At 35.9% G+C, this 18,422-nt stretch overlaps 2 protein-coding genes across 2 annotated transcripts; both read left to right on the forward strand.

Annotated features, from left to right (window-relative positions):
* Window positions 1–234: 234 nt before the first annotated feature.
* LOC114722421 (transcription factor LHW-like) lies at window positions 235–7,245 on the forward strand. Its single transcript, XM_028908458.1, is given in 11 exon segments — window positions 235–1,007; window positions 2,005–2,175; window positions 2,317–2,398; window positions 2,694–2,735; window positions 2,821–2,880; window positions 3,403–5,241; window positions 5,359–5,460; window positions 5,592–5,625; window positions 5,628–5,731; window positions 5,829–5,954; window positions 6,480–7,245. Coding segments are annotated over 11 exon segments (2,832 nt in total). The 5' UTR covers window positions 235–912; the 3' UTR covers window positions 6,657–7,245.
* Window positions 7,246–13,540: 6,295 nt separating this feature from the next.
* On the forward strand, window positions 13,541–15,541 carry LOC114722410 (aluminum-activated malate transporter 8-like). The gene is made up of 5 exons (XM_028908446.1): window positions 13,541–13,829; window positions 13,966–14,106; window positions 14,195–14,562; window positions 14,719–14,862; window positions 14,955–15,541. The coding sequence occupies exons 1-5, from the start codon at window positions 13,541–13,543 to the stop codon at window positions 15,453–15,455; spliced, it is 1,443 nt and encodes a 480-aa protein (XP_028764279.1). The 3' UTR covers window positions 15,456–15,541.
* Window positions 15,542–18,422: the final 2,881 nt, after the last annotated feature.

An 18,422-nucleotide genomic window follows, 5' to 3' on the forward strand; every position in this document is an offset into this window, starting at 1 on the left:
CCAAAAAGCAGTGGCAATCATGAGTCTGACGTCAGCTTTGATGGCAACCCGCACTACCGCATCACCACCACTCCCAACCCCACCATCTGTTCAGATTTCAGACTCACCAAACCAAAACTCCCCCCCCCTTCTCCCAAATACGGACTCTGTTTCAGAATTCCAGAACCCGACAAAAGCAACCTCTGCTCCTCTGAACCCAGTGGCTCTCCCTGTAATTTCCTTAAAAATCGCACCTTTTTTCTGATGAGGCGCACTTTAGCACTTGCATTTATTTTCTGAGAAAGAGGAGGGAGGAGAATATCACGCAGTTCACAGAAGCAGCGATACCTGAAGTTGAAGACGACCTAACCAACCTCTCAGCGACACACCAGCTATCACAATCTCTCACTCTCTTCCGTTCCTCTCTCGAGCGAAACTCATAATATTCTGTTACCCTGTTTTGTTGTCTGCTCCATATTCTATAGTTTTCCCTTCTGATTTTTCTGTTTCCCCGAGCTAGAATGGAGAAGATGATTGCTCTTTACAAGCTTGAAGCTCGTGGGATAGTGTGAATCCTCCGCTTCACTTTCTCATTCACCCTTAGCTTGCTTTTTCAACCTTCCTCCCCCCTCTCTCCCCCCTCCCCCCCTCTTTTTCCCCAACTTCCTCTGCTGGAGGATGGCCTGCCGGACACTGATCGCTGGAAACTTGGATCCACAGAGAAAGAGAAGTGGCGGACTGAGGACTAAACAGGCGGGTAGAGGATCGTGCCGTGGTAGTTAGAACAGGGGGGAGGCCAAACTTGCCAGGAAATGCATCATCTCCGGTTTTGACCTCCGCCCATTTTCTTGTTTCGTGTTGCATGCTATTGTTAATCCATTATTAGTTCGGGAGAAAAACTTTTTCGCGCTTTTTTATCCCGTCGTTGAAACGATGGGTTTATTGTTGAAAGAAGCCTTGAAGACCTTCTGCGGTCGAAATCAATGGTCTTATGCCGTGTTCTGGAAGATCGGCTGCCACAATCCTAAGTAAGTGCCAAAACTGGTTAATTGAAAGATATATGAAAAGAAAGGCAAATACTCCGAATTAATTAATTCGTTTTCCTTCTCATACTTATTCTTCTTTTATGTGTTTATCTGTTGTGTGCGTTTTTGCCTTGTATTTATGATTTAGTTATGAGTTTGGAGAAAAGGATTAGAAAAAGGTTTTCTGTGAATTGGTCTGGCTCGATTCAATGAAAATTCTGTGATTCCAAGCACCCAAATCAATAATCAACATCAACAATATTAGTAAGTATTCGGAAGTGTATGTGGTATATACCAAACGTCGTATCTTATACAAAATTTGTATCAGATTCTATTTTGGTCTGAGGGGACTGAGGTTTACGAGGTTGGTTCGTTTCCAAGATACGATTCACTTTTTAAGGCCTTACTGGCCTTGTTGTGTTCAATTTGTATACTGCTCTCTCTTCGTTACTATTTTGGAACTTTACGCTTTGGTTGCTTTTGGTCTACGAGAATATTTATAGGTGAAGGTTCATGTGCTTTGGTTTGACAGACGCACTATCTATTCTATTGGATTGATTATCTGTGGATGAATCTACTGATTCAGAATTTGTCTTCCTTAGTTGGTTCTATTCGCTCTTACTTTCTTGTGGTACCAAGAAAAAGGCCATCTTTTTTCTTCCGCTGGGATAGGTTAATCTGTTAATCTGTCTTTCTCACGCAAAGGCTGGCTGATGCTATTACGAAATATGAACCATCACTTTAGCTAGCACATATGTATGTGTGTGTAATTTCCTTGTGAGGAATGAAAAGATTCAGTGACATTTCCTTGCTTTTCCCCCCTCACCCCTGTGCAATGCATGAAAGTCTTGTTGCTTATTCTTCAAGTCTTTTTTTGCTTTCTTGCGATGCAGTTATTTCAGCCCAACTAGATGTCGAAGAAGATTCACATTTGATTTGATTTTGATTTCTGCTTATATAATTTTCATGTTTGATTTACTATAGCGGTTTGACTTGGCAGGCTGTTAATATGGGAAGAATGCTATTATGAACCCTTGCCTTGTCCCTTTCCCCCTAACATTGACAGAACTGGGACATCTAACTTGTCCTTCGGAGCTGTGGAAGGCGACAGAGTATGTTCCTTGATTAACAGAATGATGGTGAATAATTCAGTCAACATTGCTGGAGAAGGGTAGGCAAATTCTTTTCGCCTTTTTTTCCTTTTTCACGTGACACTCCCTCCTCCACCCTCTTGGTTGATATCATATCCTTAGTATGAACTGCTTTTTCTGTCATCTCAAAGAGTGCTGTTCTTTTTTTCGCTAATGTTCAGGATAATTGGACGGGCAGCATTCACCGGAAATCATCAATGGATTGTTTTGAACAATTTTCCTAGAGCTGCATATCCGCCAGAGGTATGAAGTCCTTCATCTAATTTTAGTGATGCTATAACAGAGCTCTGATATCGTGGAAAATGTATTTTGGTGGAAAGAAATGGAAATTTTCAAATTGATGGTTGTTTTTTCCTCAGTAATTGAGATGATGATGAACGTGTTAATTTATAATGAAGATTATATGAGCTAAGCCCCTTTGTGCTGAAATAGTAAATATTATCTTTTCTTTCCCCCCCCCCCCCCGGGAAGGGATAGACTTGGAGCATGTGTACTTGTGAATTTCATTTTGATTGCCTTTGCTGGTGCCTTTTTTTAGGTATACAATGAAGTGCATCATCAATTTTCGGCTGGAATGCAGGTTTGTGGTTATCTGTATTCCCCACATTTTGCTGTAAATAAATTTCACTGTACTGTTTGTAATACCATGTTGTGTTATCTTGCAGACCATTGTGGTTATTCCTGTGCTTCCTCATGGGGTTGTTCAACTTGGTTCTTTCTTGGCGGTGAGTATTTCTGTACTTCTGTAATTTTAAGATGTGTGTTGCGCTTTAAAAATTGCATGCCAAGCTGCTTATTTCACATCGGTCAAGAATGAATTCTCTGATCCTTTGTATCAGTCTAGGACATAAGTTATCGAACCAACCATTTTAGTGATCTTTACAATTTAATGAAACCATTGTTCTCTCAATCAGCTCCCTGATCTGAATGTTACTCGGGTGACATACAATTTATTTGTATATGTTTCTATGATTACCTTGCACCATTTGTGCCTCTGGTTAGTCAATAGCTTGACACATAAGCTGGCTGATGCTGTGCTAGATTCCCATCTGTTTTGCTACTGGACCATGTATCTTTCCGTAGATCCTAGTATGATGTTGAGATCTGGTAGTTTATATTGTTTTTTCTCTAGTTTTGAGCATCTTAGTGAATGTTTTGTTCATGAAGAAAGGCTGACAAATTAGTTTCTCTTGGTTACTCTCCACTAGTCCTCTGTTTCTTAACCATGACTTCTCTTATTGCAACAGATAATGGAGGATGTTGGATTTGTTAATGATGTAAGGAGTTTAATCTTGCAATTGGGATGTGTTCCTGGCGTTCTTCTATCTGAAGATTATTCAACAAAAGTTTCTGCCAATAGTCTTGGTGCAGCTGTTAATGTTGGAGTGCCTGTGTCAGTAGATCCGCCAGTTGTTACCTCAAATTGCAGCCCCTCTGTAGCTAGTGGCTCCAACCAACAAAGGAATTCATCTCACACTTCAAACTCCATTGTACACCAATCTCTGCCACGCGGGGAAGAGATAAATAATGACCAGGTTTCTGTATTGACACATCAAACCCCCAACCTGACTCAGATGTTGTCCAAGTACCATGATAACCTCTGCCAACCTAAGTCGATTACGTTAAACAAACCAAACTTTACTGGCCCATCAGATAATAGAGTTGTGGAGGCACAAGTCATACCCTCAAATCTTAAATCATGTCCCCAACAACCAGGTTTGTGTGATTCAAGAACTGCATTGAATGAATTGAATGGGGTTGACCAATCAAGTCTGAGTGACCGCAGCATGAAGTTGAATGAACAACAAACTTTACTAGGTAGTGCGCATCAGAATTATGTCGATTCTCTTATAAATGTACCAAGTAATTTTAGCATGACTCAAATGAAGACAGACAGAGGCCATATGCCTGACCGTTGTCAAAGTTCTGTTAGTACTCCATTACTTGGAGGAATCCCGATTCATGGTGGAATGAGTAGCCTGTTGAGGTCAAGTTTGATTAATACCTCTATTTCAGAACCTCCCAAAGTTGGTACTGCTGATTTTTCTGGAACACAAAAAGTTGGTACTGGAGTTCAACGTGATGATTCAACTAGAGCAAGGGCTTTTTCTCACCCTTATGTGACTAGTCAATTAGATACTTGTCATAGGCCTCTAGAAAGCTCTGATTGGAAGAATCTTCCCCTTGATTTAAAGTGTGCTCGTGACAAGTTTGGCCCAAATGATCAAATGATAGACAGTGATTTGCTTCAGGCCCTTAAGATCCCATCTCTTCGTCTTGAGGAGCATGTGCCTGCGAGTGATCAAATTATGGGTTTCAGCAATGGTTCCCTCGATAACGATTTTACAAGTCAAGCTTTCACAGAACGAGAAGCTTACGCTCAATCTTCATCAGGAGATGACCTATTTGATGTTTTAGGTGTGGGTTTTAAAAACAAAATCCTGAATGAAAACTGGAATAAGTTTCTTCCTGATGAATCAGACGGTGATGCGAGAGTCCTGGATAAAAAGGCAGCATGTATGAATATGCAGGGTGTAGACGCTGATTGCTATTCAGTTAATGAGACAGTATCAGATAGTGGCATTTTCTCTGGGAGGGGAACTGATCACCTATTGGATGCTGTGGTCTCAAGAGCTCAGTCTGCTGTGAAACAGGATTCTGATGATATGTCTTGCAGGACAACGGTGACTAGGATCAGCAGTGCCTTTGTTCCCTCTTCTTCCTACAGGCAGGTTATGTCCGATCATGCCCTTGGTGGATTGTTGAACTTTCCCAAGACTGAGGGTAAATTGAGTGCTGCAGAAACTTGTTCTCTTGGGTCTGGATATCACAAGGATGATGCTGGAGACTGTTCTCAAACTACTTCCATTTATGGGTCTCAACTGAGTTCATGGGTAGAGAATGTTAGCAATGTGAAGCGTGAAAACAGTGTTGCAACTGGTTACTCTAAGCGACCAGATGAAGCTGGCAAATCAAATCGCAAAAGGCTTAAACCTGGAGAGAACCCAAGACCTCGACCTAAAGATCGCCAAATGATTCAAGACCGTGTGAAAGAGTTGCGGGAAATTGTGCCAAATGGAGCAAAAGTAAAGTCTTTCTTGTGCTCTCTTATCTCTGCATTGGGTTTTTTTTTCTTTTTTCTTTTTTAATCATAATATCATATTCAGATACTGAATATATTATTTAATTGCCAAATATAACAGTGTAGCATTGATGCGCTTCTTGAACGGACCATAAAGCACATGCTTTTCTTGCAAAGTGTAACAAAGCATGCTGACAAGTTGAAACAAACTGAGGATTCCAAGGTATAGATGACACCCATTCTTGTTTTGTATAGATGACACCCATTCCAAGCCAATCTCATATGTCGTGCAATTTTTGTGTCAATGAAGTGGCAATAGTAAAAGGAGACTTCTTTCTTTTCCTGAATATGCAGACTATTAATAAAGAAGGTGGGCTGGTTCTAAAAGATAATTTGAAGGAGGGGCTACATGGGCATATGAGATTGGCTCACAATCAATGGTTTGCCCTATCATAGTTGAGGATCTTAATCCCCCTCGTCAGATGCTAGTGGAGGTAGTGAATCATGCCATGTTGATTCATAACTTTTTTCGACCTTAAAAAGTATATCTGTATCACTCCTTTGATCCGTCCATGTGATTACTCTTAACAGATGCTTTGCGAAGAACGGGGTTTCTTTCTGGAGATAGCTGACTTGATCAGGGGAATGGGTTTGACCATTTTAAAGGGGGTAATGGAAGCTCAAAATGACAAGATCTGGGCACGCTTTGCTGTGGAGGTAATACTCTAGTTCAGGGAATGTTCTCTTCCTGTCATGATTGGTTTACTAGTTGTCTAGATTGCAAGTTATATGATGTATATGGCTTGTTGATTTTAGTGCCTGACGGTCTGTTGCTGTAGAGAACAAGTTTTCAATTCATCATTCATCAATAAGTCAATGATAAATGGAAAATTAGATGACATTGAATCCTATATCCCCTTTTTTTTGGGTATCGAATGTCTGTTTCAGATGATTTTGAAGAAACATTTCTTGTCAAACATGGGATCGAGTCATAGGATGTCTGATACTTAGGTATCTTAAATCCTGGATATGCCCCTGTTAGTATGGTGGTCAAGATCCCATTAATTTCTCTTCACCATTTTGAATACAATAAATCTGTGTGCTTTCTTCTTATTCCTCGGTTAATTATGATGTTTTCTGCCTATTCCAAGGCACGTCTGTAATATGTTTATAAATTGAGCTAGTTATACACCAAAAAAAGAAAAAAAAAATGAGCTGGTTACTTACCTACAAGTTGTGCAGGCAAATCGGGATGTGACAAGGATGGAAATATTTATGTCACTGGTTCATCTTCTGGAACAAGCAGCAAAGGGGAATGGTGCTTCTACATCGAACGAAATCAACAACATGATGGTTTATCACTCCTTCCCACAGCCTTCTCAAATACCAGCAACTGGGGGACCTAGTAGTTTGCAATGAAACCACCTGCCATATAGATTCCTTGGCCTGGATGTGTTGGGAGCGAGTCTGGTATTTTACTTGCTGTGACTGACGTCAATTCCGGTCCAAGACTTAACCTTGTCTAACTGTTTTACACCTCACATGACCTCATTTTGTAGGTGGATGTGTTTAGTTAGCGAAGAGCAATGCAAGATTAATATTTAATCTTATATATGTATCCTTAGTGTTTCTTCTGGTGCCTGCCAAGATATCTTATCCTGCTCTGGCAGTCTCCACTGATGCTATATGTTAGTGCAACTCTCAGATTACTTGTATAAGTTTTTCCTTAATCTCTGTGGTTATGGGCTTGTGCTTCAGATGTATAGGTAGTGTAGGATGTGGAATGAAGTGGGTTTGTGCGTTCACGGGATGAGGACTATGCACTTTTTCTCCCCTTTTATCCGTTTGATTTCTGAGGTTTCTTGGGTTGATGATCTCGACTGTGCAGTGTTGTTAATTTCAACAGTAGGTGTGGTTTGTATATCATCAATGGAGTCTGTGCAAGATGCTGCTCATTGTAACCGGAGCTATGCTTTAATCTATCTCTATTTGTGGTGATTGGTTGCTAGACTCTCTCATACAAGCTACTTCCTATATTCCGTGCCTCCCGTAACTCTAAGCGCTCGTTTGTTGTTAGTAGCAGTTTCGTTGTGGCTTGCTGAATTGTGATTTTGGGGGTTCATATTTTATTATTTTTCCTTTTAAAAGATGAACTTCAGGCAGCAAAATCAATGAATATTTAACAAGCACAAGTTACATAGTATGATTATTATTCCTTCATATATATTATCTCCGATTTTTAAATATAAGAGTTGATTAATTTGAGTAAATTAATAAGATTTGTTAAGTTAGTTAATTATGATAAATAATTTTTTTAGAATATTTTTACTAATTATATATATTATGTGGAATTATGATTGGGTAAAATTTTTAATATATGCAATTAGAGAAGACAAAATAGATTAAGATTTTTTATTTAGAATTGAAGTGAATGGCAACTTAATTTTTGTATTAGGGATTAGAAGTACTGCATAGCTATTTTTGGTATGAGACTCCTGGTTTATCCATGATTTTTTTTTTAGGTTTTAATACGAGTGCTTTTATATTTTCAAGCCAATGAGAAATGTGCTTTTATCAAGCTTTAATGGGGTTTTTTTTTTTGCGACAAATTTTATATACTTATGGATATACAGAACAACGTGATTAATATATTTTGCATAATAAATAAAATTCAATCTTTACAAGGCAACATAAAAGTGAAGGGGGGGGAGTTCAAATTCATTTGTGTCATTTCACAAGAAAAATGAATTACAACAGGTCCTAAAAGAGTTGAGAATTTCTCCAAAAATAATAACAACTTTTCTTCACTGGGGGTTTATTGATAATTTTCTCAGAAATAATAGGGTAATTGATTCGTAAAGTGATATCCATCCACCGATATTATCCCCTGAACTCGTAAAATTTGAAGTGACAGGATGCCACGTCATTGGAATTATTCAGCTAATGATGCTCCCATATATATTTAGGAAGTTGCCCAAATGTCAGCCTGTGATCTTCATTTTGACCCATCACTGTGTTTGTAAACAAATATCATGGAATTATTTTGAATCGTGACGCGACATTACACGTTTGACCAGAACTTCTTCCACATTTATAACCTTTCTTGCAAGTCACAACTTGAGATATGATATCTGACTTGGCTCTGCATTCTTGTTTTTAATTCTTTTCTGTTTGGGGGGATATACTGTAGAGTATAAGCTAATTAATTAATAATCAATGTAGTGAACTGTTTTTCTTATTGTTAGGTTGCCCAATATGAATGGATTTAAGTTGATGTGGAAAGTCCCATGCCAGATAAAATTTAATAATATACATATAATAAAGTGAAGGCAGGCCTAAACTTGAATTAAGATGTTGTGTCATTGCTCACTTATCATCCATTTGTGTTAATTATGGATGTCTTAATTATGGGAAAAAATTGAATTTACTAAAGATGAGTGAATAATTTATAAAATTTTTCAATTCGTGCAAACATAAAAATTCGGTTGATAAGATTTATCACTGTCACTCATTCCTCAAAACCAAGGCTTTCAAAATAAGTTATCTTTTTAATATCAGCAAGAAAAAAAGTTAATATATAAGATTTATCACTTAGGGAATTCAATTTGATTTTACCTATTTTGTTTTTTGTTTTTTAAATTCTACTGGACAGTCAGGGACTCATGGTATGAAACATTTGGCGTGGGCAGCAATAAATTAGTGTGATTGTGGTCTTTCTAGAGTTTTGTGGGGTTATTTAATTATTTTATTAAATAGTTGTACCCTTGTTTGGTTGTTTATGCATTGCCTAGTTTTTTCCGTGTAAGCAAAGGTATGTCTGCTTTTTGTGATGCCTTTTGCAACTTGCCTTTCCACAGTACTCATTTAAACAAACCTACAACCCTTGCTGCTCAATCAACACATTTATAAAAGTCGATTTTGTTTGTATTGGGCTATTAGATAAGAAGTAATTTTACAGTGTATAAAATAAATATGTAAGATAAATTTTATCTCTAAATTGCATAAAATCACTTTTTTTTAAGTGTTTTTAAAGATTGTTAGGAGGGTGTTTTGATGAAAATCAAATCATGATTTTAAAAGTGATTTTACGGTATACGAAATAAATATGTAAAGGGTTTACCTCAATTTACTAAAAAGTGTTCTTAGAAAGTACTTTTGGTAATAACCAAACACCCCCTAACACTTGTCACTAGCATCAATACTAGATAGTAAATATTACCCAGATTTAACTAATATATTTAATGCACATAAATTTGTTAAGTAGATTTTATATTAGTGTAATTTGCTAAGTACAATTATTTTATTAGTTTTCATGCAGTGTAAAATGGTCAAGTTTTTTGAAAATGTGATTGGCCCAAAAATTTAGCTGTGCCGAACTTAAAAAATGGACCATAGTGCTAATCATAAAAGGGTCGTAAGCGAAATGATGGGCCGAAGAAACCAATGGGCTAAAATATTAAATTTGGAAAATACATTTCAATAATACTGTCTAAATTTCTTTGGAAAATTTTGACTTGAGTTGAGCCTGAACTCATGTTTTAAAAAAAAAAATCTCTATCTATTTAATTAATTCTTTTAAACTAAAGTTACAATAATATATTCCTGGCTCCGGCCAAATAAATGAATATATACTACTTCCGGTCCTATTTATAATAACTAGTTGACTAATTTGAGAAAATTAAGGAAATAAGTTAAATTACTTATTTGTAATAAATAGATGTTGTCTTTCCTAAAATATCCTTACTAATCAAGTATATTGGCTATAACTATTATTGTTAAAAAGACTATCTTGAAAAAAATGTATAAATATGAGATACATAGTGAATTGGATTTTTATATTTAAGGCCAAAATAAAAATCAAATAAAGTCTTACATTAAGTACCAGAGGTAGTATATATATATTCTTGGCCGGAAAAGAAAAGGCTTACATGATTGTCGAACTACTGCGCTGCTTTCACCCAAACCAGACGCGCCTCCTTCATATGGCGGCGCACACGCAAATGCCAATAAAACATTTCTAAAAGAAAACAATGTAATATCTTTATATCACTGGAGTATGAGAAGAAAAAACAAGTGAGGAGAAAAATATTAAAGATTGCATATTCTAATTTATACTCATTTATAAAAGTAATATAACTTTTATCACTCCAATCTTAATTATAAATGAGTTAGGGTGTTTGGCAATTTGGAGAAAAGTGATTCTGGGCCTCAAACCATGGTTTGAGTCAACTAACATCCAAACACCCACATTTTTCTCAAAACCTTGGTTTGGGTCAAAACCAAGGTTTTGCCTACTAAAACCTTGGTTTGCAAAGAAGCCAGAATTTTTTGCTTTTGAGAGTAAGAAATTAACCGTTGGAGTGGTATTTGACCAAAACACCCATGAGAATTGTCACAAGCTTCGCCTGTTCTCCCATTCCTTCACTGTCCTCCCATTCCTTCACTGTCCTCCATCGTCCCCAACCTCAATTGCAGCCCCCTTCCTCCATGACTGTCACCATTTTACTGTTTCTCCTCCATCAAGCTTCATTACAGCACACAACACCATCAAATCTGAACCTCGTTTCCTCCATGATTGTCCTGTTCTGCTTCTCCTCCTCCATCAAGCTTTGTTGCAGCACACAAAACATCTAAATTCAAGCCTCGTCTCATCTATAGCCATCACCATTCGAACCTCGTCTCCCACATCGTCGTCGGTTGAATTGGGGTTTTGTGGTGTGCGATTTTCAGATATGAAATTAGATCAGTAATTGCTTCACAGTCGAAGAGAAAGGAGGAGGACACGATGGAAGAGGCATTTGGGTTAGAGAAAATGGCGAAAGGCCAGGCCAAAGAAAAGAGCTTCCCTGGTGTATTGGTTGAAGAGGAATGAGGAGGTCACGATGGAGAAGAGGAAATGGGAATTTTTGATGAGTTTTTTTTTTGTTGGAGAACAAAATAATCATTCTTTTCTAAACATATTAAATTTTATATTTTATAAATATATCTATACATATTAATTATTTATTAATTACTTTTTGTCATATATTATTTATTATGTTAGAAAAAAATATATTATTAACAAATTTATTATTCAAATTAAAATATATTATAAAATCTATTCTTTATGTAATTATCATATTAACTTATATCCTTTTTGGTAATTTGTACATATAAAAAGTGCTTCTGATAACAATTATCCAAACACTCTTACTTTATCAGAATCACTTTTTCAGAAAATCTATTTTCTCCAGAATTTATTCTCCAGAAACTATTCTTCAAACCATGGTTTGACCTCATCTAAACACCCTCGTAATAGGGCTGAGCAGCCTATTATGATCAGATTTCGAAGCAGCGATGGCAAAAGCTTATGTGGCTGTTTGGTTGCTGTATTTATACTTCACCTAATTAATGCTGTGCTCAAAGGCTAATAGTCTTTTAAATAGGATTTATAAGACTCTTACTCTTTTGACTTAAGCAGTCATGAACATCAACAGTGCAGGGATGAGGAAGAAGATCCAAGAGCCATATGAATGCATAAAGATGAGCAAAGACATTAACAGGGACGTCATGGAAGAAATTAATTACCTGAGGATCAAAAGATGGCTACACTCACGAACTTTTCCAAATAAATTTGTTAAATATTTTCCGGCGATTTAATTAAACCCATCATCAATATTAAATTTAACATTCTCCATCAAATACAATTAATTCGCAACTGGTTTCCAGTCGTTAGTTCACACTAACTCCGAGATTTTGGCTGAGTTTATCGATCAGGTTTACATTCACTATCATTAATTAATTGTAAAGCTCTCTATCTGCATGCTATGTGCGTACTGGCACGTACGCAATTATTTTTGTCTGGCAGCATTATACCAGACAACAAATCAAACTTGAACAAGAATTTCAAACATTAATTATATATATTTTTAAAAAAATAAAAATATAGCAACTTACTTCAACAATATATATTTGCGACGCTTTACCTTTATGCATATATATGATTACTTAATTGATTAATTGATTGTTTAATTCATATCTTAAATGTGGGATGATATCATTGGCCGCTACTTCACTAGTAACCTTGCATTTTCATTATGTATATATGTGGTGGAATAATGGACGACATGTGAGTGCAACCCCATATTGATTAAACTTTTGACCTGATAATTAAAGGTGGTTTAGGGGTAATTTATTTATGAGACCCATGTGTTTGGTAATTTATTTGTGTTTTGCAGCATTAATCAGACAACATATCATACTTGAACAACAATTTCAAAAATTAATTATATATACACTATATTCTCAAAAATCAAAATAAAGCAACTTACCGTCAACTATATATATTTGCAAAGCTTTACTTTTATGCGCACGCACACATATATATGGCTTCCGATCCTCTATATAAGAACTGATTTATAATATAATTTACACTTCATACTAATTCTTATATTTAACATTAAAGTGAGGTAGCACACACACACGCATATATATAATTAATTGATATTACCGTGGGATGATATCATCAACCACTACCTCACTAGTAGTAACCTAGCATTTTTCATTGTGTTTTTGTGGTGGAACAATGGACGACATGTGAATGCAATCAGTATTGATTATACATATATAGTCAATCAAAGTATATCTCTGGCCGGGAAAAAAAAAATCAAAAGTATGAAACAGGAAGACAAGTTGACCAAAACCTCAACAGATGCTGTGGTACGGAAAAACTTTCCTATGATCTTGAGTATAAAATTTGGGTATTTACAAAAACTAATTCTATCGAATTTTATTATTTATTATATACTAGATCAAGCGTAACTATATAACCTATAATATAAAAAAATACTTTTATTTTTCTTTGCCCATACAACCATATATGATTTGTTTTGGTCCTAACGTTGGATTATTGTGCGATGTATACACTATATGTTCTTGGAAGTCTTCTAATATAATTTCTTCCTTGGATCGATCTTCATATTATATTTTAGTGGCTACGGCCAAATTATGAAAAAGTATTTATAAAAGAAATGAAATTCATATTCATGCAATATCAAGGAAGCTACGTACGCGCGTGTGTCTGAGATGCGCACTCACTTTGGTTGAGGGAAACAATAAGCGCAATTCACTTATCAGCCGCCAACACAACCCATGTGCCATTCCGATGTGGGATCGATGAAGCACTACTCCATTATAAATAAGCCAACGTGGGAGCCTCTCTCTATGTTACTGCCTCACCAAAACCTAGCTAGCTAGTTACTTTGCTTCCTCCATTACCATATTACACCAACTTGATCGATCGACTACGAAGACGACGTCGGGCAATGGCCTCTCCAGTTGCAGAAAATGCCACTCACTACAGTGCTTCTCGTGGAATAATGCAACGGCTTAGGTCTTTGCCTGGTAAATTGTTGGACACTCTTGCGATATTTGGAAAGAAATTAGCGAAAATAGCAAAAGATGATCCTCGAAGAGTCACTCATTCTCTGAAAGTAGGGTTGGCACTCACCGTCGTTTCTTTGTTCTTCTTTCTCCGGCGTCTTTACGATAGTTTCGGCGACAACGCAATATGGGCCGTCATGACTGTCGTCGTCGTCATGGAATTTTCTGTGGGTAAGTTCTTTTTTAACCTACAACGTAACTGTTTCATGCCCATTTCACCACTTGATTTTAATAGTAATAACCAATGTTTAAAGCCAAATCAAGACCTGCTTAATGAAAAAATATTCTATTACTAATGATGACGCAGGAGCGACTCTGGGGAAAGGTCTGAATAGAATGTTGGCGACGTTGCTAGGAGGTTTTCTCGGCGCTGCAGTTCAAAAATTATCAACTTTGTCAGGGGAGAAGGAGAAGCCTGTCTTAATTTCACTCTTCCTCTACATCATAGGTATATGTAGCAGTATTTATATTATAAGAATAAGAAACAATGACATTAATCAATATTTATTTATGTATTTATTTTTGGGTTGTTGTAGGTGCGCTTATAACGTTCATGAGATTTGTTCCACAAGTAAAGGCAAGATATGATTATGGGTTAACAATATTCATATTAACCTTCAGCCTTGTATCAGTATCTGGATATCGAGATGATCAGATCCTAGATCTTGCTTTCAAGAGGCTTTCAACAATCATCATTGGCAGCTTTATAGCTATCATCATCTGTGTTTTCTTGTTCCCTGTTTGGAGCGGAGACGATCTTCACAATCTGCTCGCTTCTAACTTGGAAAAGCTTGGCAATTTCTTGGAAGGGTTTGGAACTGACTTGCAACCCAAGCATAGTGAGAGATCATTTGCCAAAGAATATGAAAGTGTTCTCACCTCCAAGACAAGAGAAGAAACACTGGTAAATATTCCTCACTAAAGAGGAGTTCTTTAATAGAGGAAAAGCTCATTTTTGAAACATAGCTATAACTAGCACTTATTACTCTTCCGGAAAAAGAAAACATACATATAATATAAATATACTAATTTGGTTCACTCAATCTCGCTCTTTTTCTAGGCCAACTTTGCAAGATGGGAGCCTTGTCATGGCCAAATAAGATTCCGTCATCCATGGCAGAGATATCTGGAACTTGGGAACTTAACACGACAATGCGCATATAAAGCTGAAGCTCTAGATGTTTATCTCAGGTCTTTGATCCTGGTAAGTTATATATATATATATATATATATATAGCAAATTGTTATTTAATCGAGATTTTAATTAATATCAACCTAGTGATATCCATGATGCAGACAAGTAATCAAGTTGGAATCAGCATAAAGGATTCGTGCCAATCTGCAAGCTTAGAATGTGGAAAAGCATTGAAGGTATTATCTTCGTCAGTTAAATCAATGACTTGTTTAACATCAACAACAGCGAAGGCTCGTGTTGCAAAAGCTAAACGCTCCATCGAATTGATTCATTCTCTTTTAAGATCAGAACCATATTGGGAAGGCGTTGAGCTCACGGAGATAGTTGCAGCTGCTGCAGTTACTTCACTACTCAGTGATGTGATAATATGCATTGAGAGTATCATTGAAGCTGTTGATGAACTTTCCTCCTTAGCTCATTTCAAAAGGACTGTGCATTCTCCACCCGTAACGGCGACTAATTCTAAACTTCAACCTCTGGCTCGTGAGGGGATTTTGAAGCCTGTTTTGGAATCTCACGAACTACGTTATTGCGCAGTCACAATTAATGATGGTTATTCTTCAACTTTAACGAAAGAAATAGCCAAAGTTCTGCATCCATAGAAGCCACTATGAGGCAATGAATGGAAATAATGGGCAACATATATATAAATAATGTGTTTTTATTTTTCACGTGTATAATACACTGATTATTTCATTATAGTTTTATTTTAGACTAATTTCCGTGAAGATGTAATACTCCTCCGGTCCTAATTATAAGACCCAATTGACTTATTTGAGGAGATTAAGGAAGTAAGTTAAGTTGGTTATTTATAATAAATAAGTGTTGTCATTCCTAAAATATCCTTGCTAATTAAGTATATTGGCTAAAACTATCATTATTAGAAGGATTATCTTGGAAAAAAATACATAAATATAAGAGACAAAATGGATTGGGGTCTTATAATTAGGACCAAATAAAAAGTCAAATGAGGTCTTATAATAAGGACTGGAGGAGTATTTTGGATTTTGGTCTCTCGAGTTTGTGACACATACCCCCTGCTCGGAGCCTCTTCTTTTTCTTATCCTATTCCCTTCTTTTCTTTTTCTAATAATTGAATTAATATATTTCGATAGTTTAGATTTTAATTTTTGTATAAACTATTTGTTAAAAAATTTGAAAATATTTAGTGCATTTGCAAACCACTAAAATTAAATCTTAATATAGTTTATAATTATTATTTACTTATTTTATAATTTAATATTTTAATAATAATTTTAAAAAGATTTCAATATCAACCGTTGAAATATTAATTTAAGGGTTAGAAAAAAGAAGAAAAGAGGAGAGCTTTCAAACTGCCTCGATCAACCGATGCCTTCGCGTGAGTTTATTCCCCGCACCCCCACCCCAAAAAAAAAAAAAAAAACCGAATTTTCATCTAAGAACTAAGGAATAGCCCTCATTTACAAGCTGCAGAGTAGATTGAATAAAATTTAGGTATATATATCATAATTAATTATTAGATTCTTTCTATCCACACAGATTAGCAGCAAATTATTCACTAAAATGTTCTAAAATTTTTTTAGAATTAATAACAGACGTTTAATCATTGCACAAAAATTTGGTCCGTGTAGTCCTCGAGATGTTTGAATTAGTGCTCTAGAAAAAGTATGGAACATTTGATTAGGAATGGTTATCAATTATTATACAAGGCAGTCATCGATCATCATGAACGCCCCTTAGAATAAAGTGATAAGGCACGCTACACAACGCACCCATTCCATGGACAACCAGCTACAGCTTAGTGAACTTTTTGTGAGTTTGCTTTATTTATATGATAGATTTTTCTCTTGAAACTTTGGTAGCGTGTATATAAAAATATAGTTTATGTGCCTTTGAGGGTTTTCAAACACCCTCCCTGGCATCGTTTGTAAATTTTATAGGCATAACCGCATAATCCTACCCCCCATGAATGCTTAAGTAATCTGCCAAGTGATGTAACATTATAAAATGCGTAACAACTTTGATACTTCATCTATTTACTATATGTATCAAATGGACTCTCATAATTAATGGATGATGAAAAGTTTGCTAGTGTTATGAAAGGAAGGAGTTAATTAATAATATGTTTTTTAGGTATTAAAACTAATGTGGATTTATTGTGCAGGAAGTCTGAGAAATTTAAGGGATGCTTTTTTTACCGTCGAATAATATGGACTTTATATGAATATACTACCTCCGGTTCTTAATATAAGAGCTCGTTTGATTTTTATTTTGGTTCTAAATATAATACCTTAATATACTTTGTTTATCATATTTATCCACTTTTTTTTGAGATAGTCATTATAGTAATAATAGTTCTAACTAATATTCTTGATTAGTAAGGGTATTTTAGGATAAACAATACATATTTATTACAAATAACTAATTTAACAAATTTTTTTAATTTACTCAAATTAGTCAACTAGCTTTATATTAAGAATCGGAGGTAGTATTATATAACGCTTGCACTGTTTAGATCCAAAGTTTGCCGCCATGTATACACAAGTGCTTTTAGACATAGAAAGAAAGCATTGTGCCTAAAGTTCGTGATCTATGAATTACATTCCTAATAATTACTTAATTAATTTAAAAATCATAAATGGGCGGTTGATGTTCAAGGGAAAACAAGGCAATCGACAAATCAGAGTATAATACAAGGCGAAATTCGTCTTCCACTAGCCAAATGGCCACCTTATAGGCTTATAGTCATACACTGTGGGCATTCATTAAGCAAAGTAGCATTTTAGGAGAAGCTAGTGGCGCATTTGCCACTTGCTACAAATCATCGTCTGGAAACATCTCAATGCTGCCTTTTGAATTTTCTCCCAAAGGTATACAGGCCTCAGTATTGCGTGTAACAAAAAATCTTAATTAAAAGATTGTTTTTATTCTACATGTTTTGCTTTTTTAAAATTAAAAAGGAAAAAAAAAATAAAAAAAATAACATAAAATTGACTACTATCCACAGAAGGATTTAGATCCATAAGTTCCCGGATAGTTTTGTAGATTTTGTATCAATATAATGCAGCCAGGTAGGCTAAGGATTGATGATAAACCCAAATCGAACTCTTTCACTAACAACGAGCGCCTATCAAGGGACTAAAATATAGTATCTTATCAAAAAAAGGACCAATACACAAAAATGCTTATCGACAAAGCATCATCATTAAGAATGAATGTTGGTTGTTCATTTCTATATGTGTAGAAGGTTCCCTCAGATAATTAAGATATATTAATGTTGTTATGTGACAGATATTTTTTTTTATATTTCTGAAAAAAGGGCACTTAGGGGGGACACACAAGGGCATGCGCCGGCCGACCTAACATCGATATCCATCTTGCACTGTATGTGGTAGTGGGGGGGGTAGCTGGCCACCGCTTTTTAACTTCTTTCGATTGCTATAATATTGCTGTCTCTCAGTGGAAAAGCCTAGAAACTGGAAAGTCATTAGATATGAGACCCTAATGAAAAGTTGGTAGAACTAAATTGGTGGCTCTCGCATGTAATTCATATAAGCGAATAACAATATCATAAAAACATGTTAGGT

Source organism: Neltuma alba, unplaced genomic scaffold (genome assembly GCF_004799145.2).
Source record: "Neltuma alba isolate B1F8T4 unplaced genomic scaffold, ASM479914v2 tig00002349_pilon, whole genome shotgun sequence".
Taxonomy (NCBI): domain Eukaryota; kingdom Viridiplantae; phylum Streptophyta; class Magnoliopsida; order Fabales; family Fabaceae; genus Neltuma; species Neltuma alba.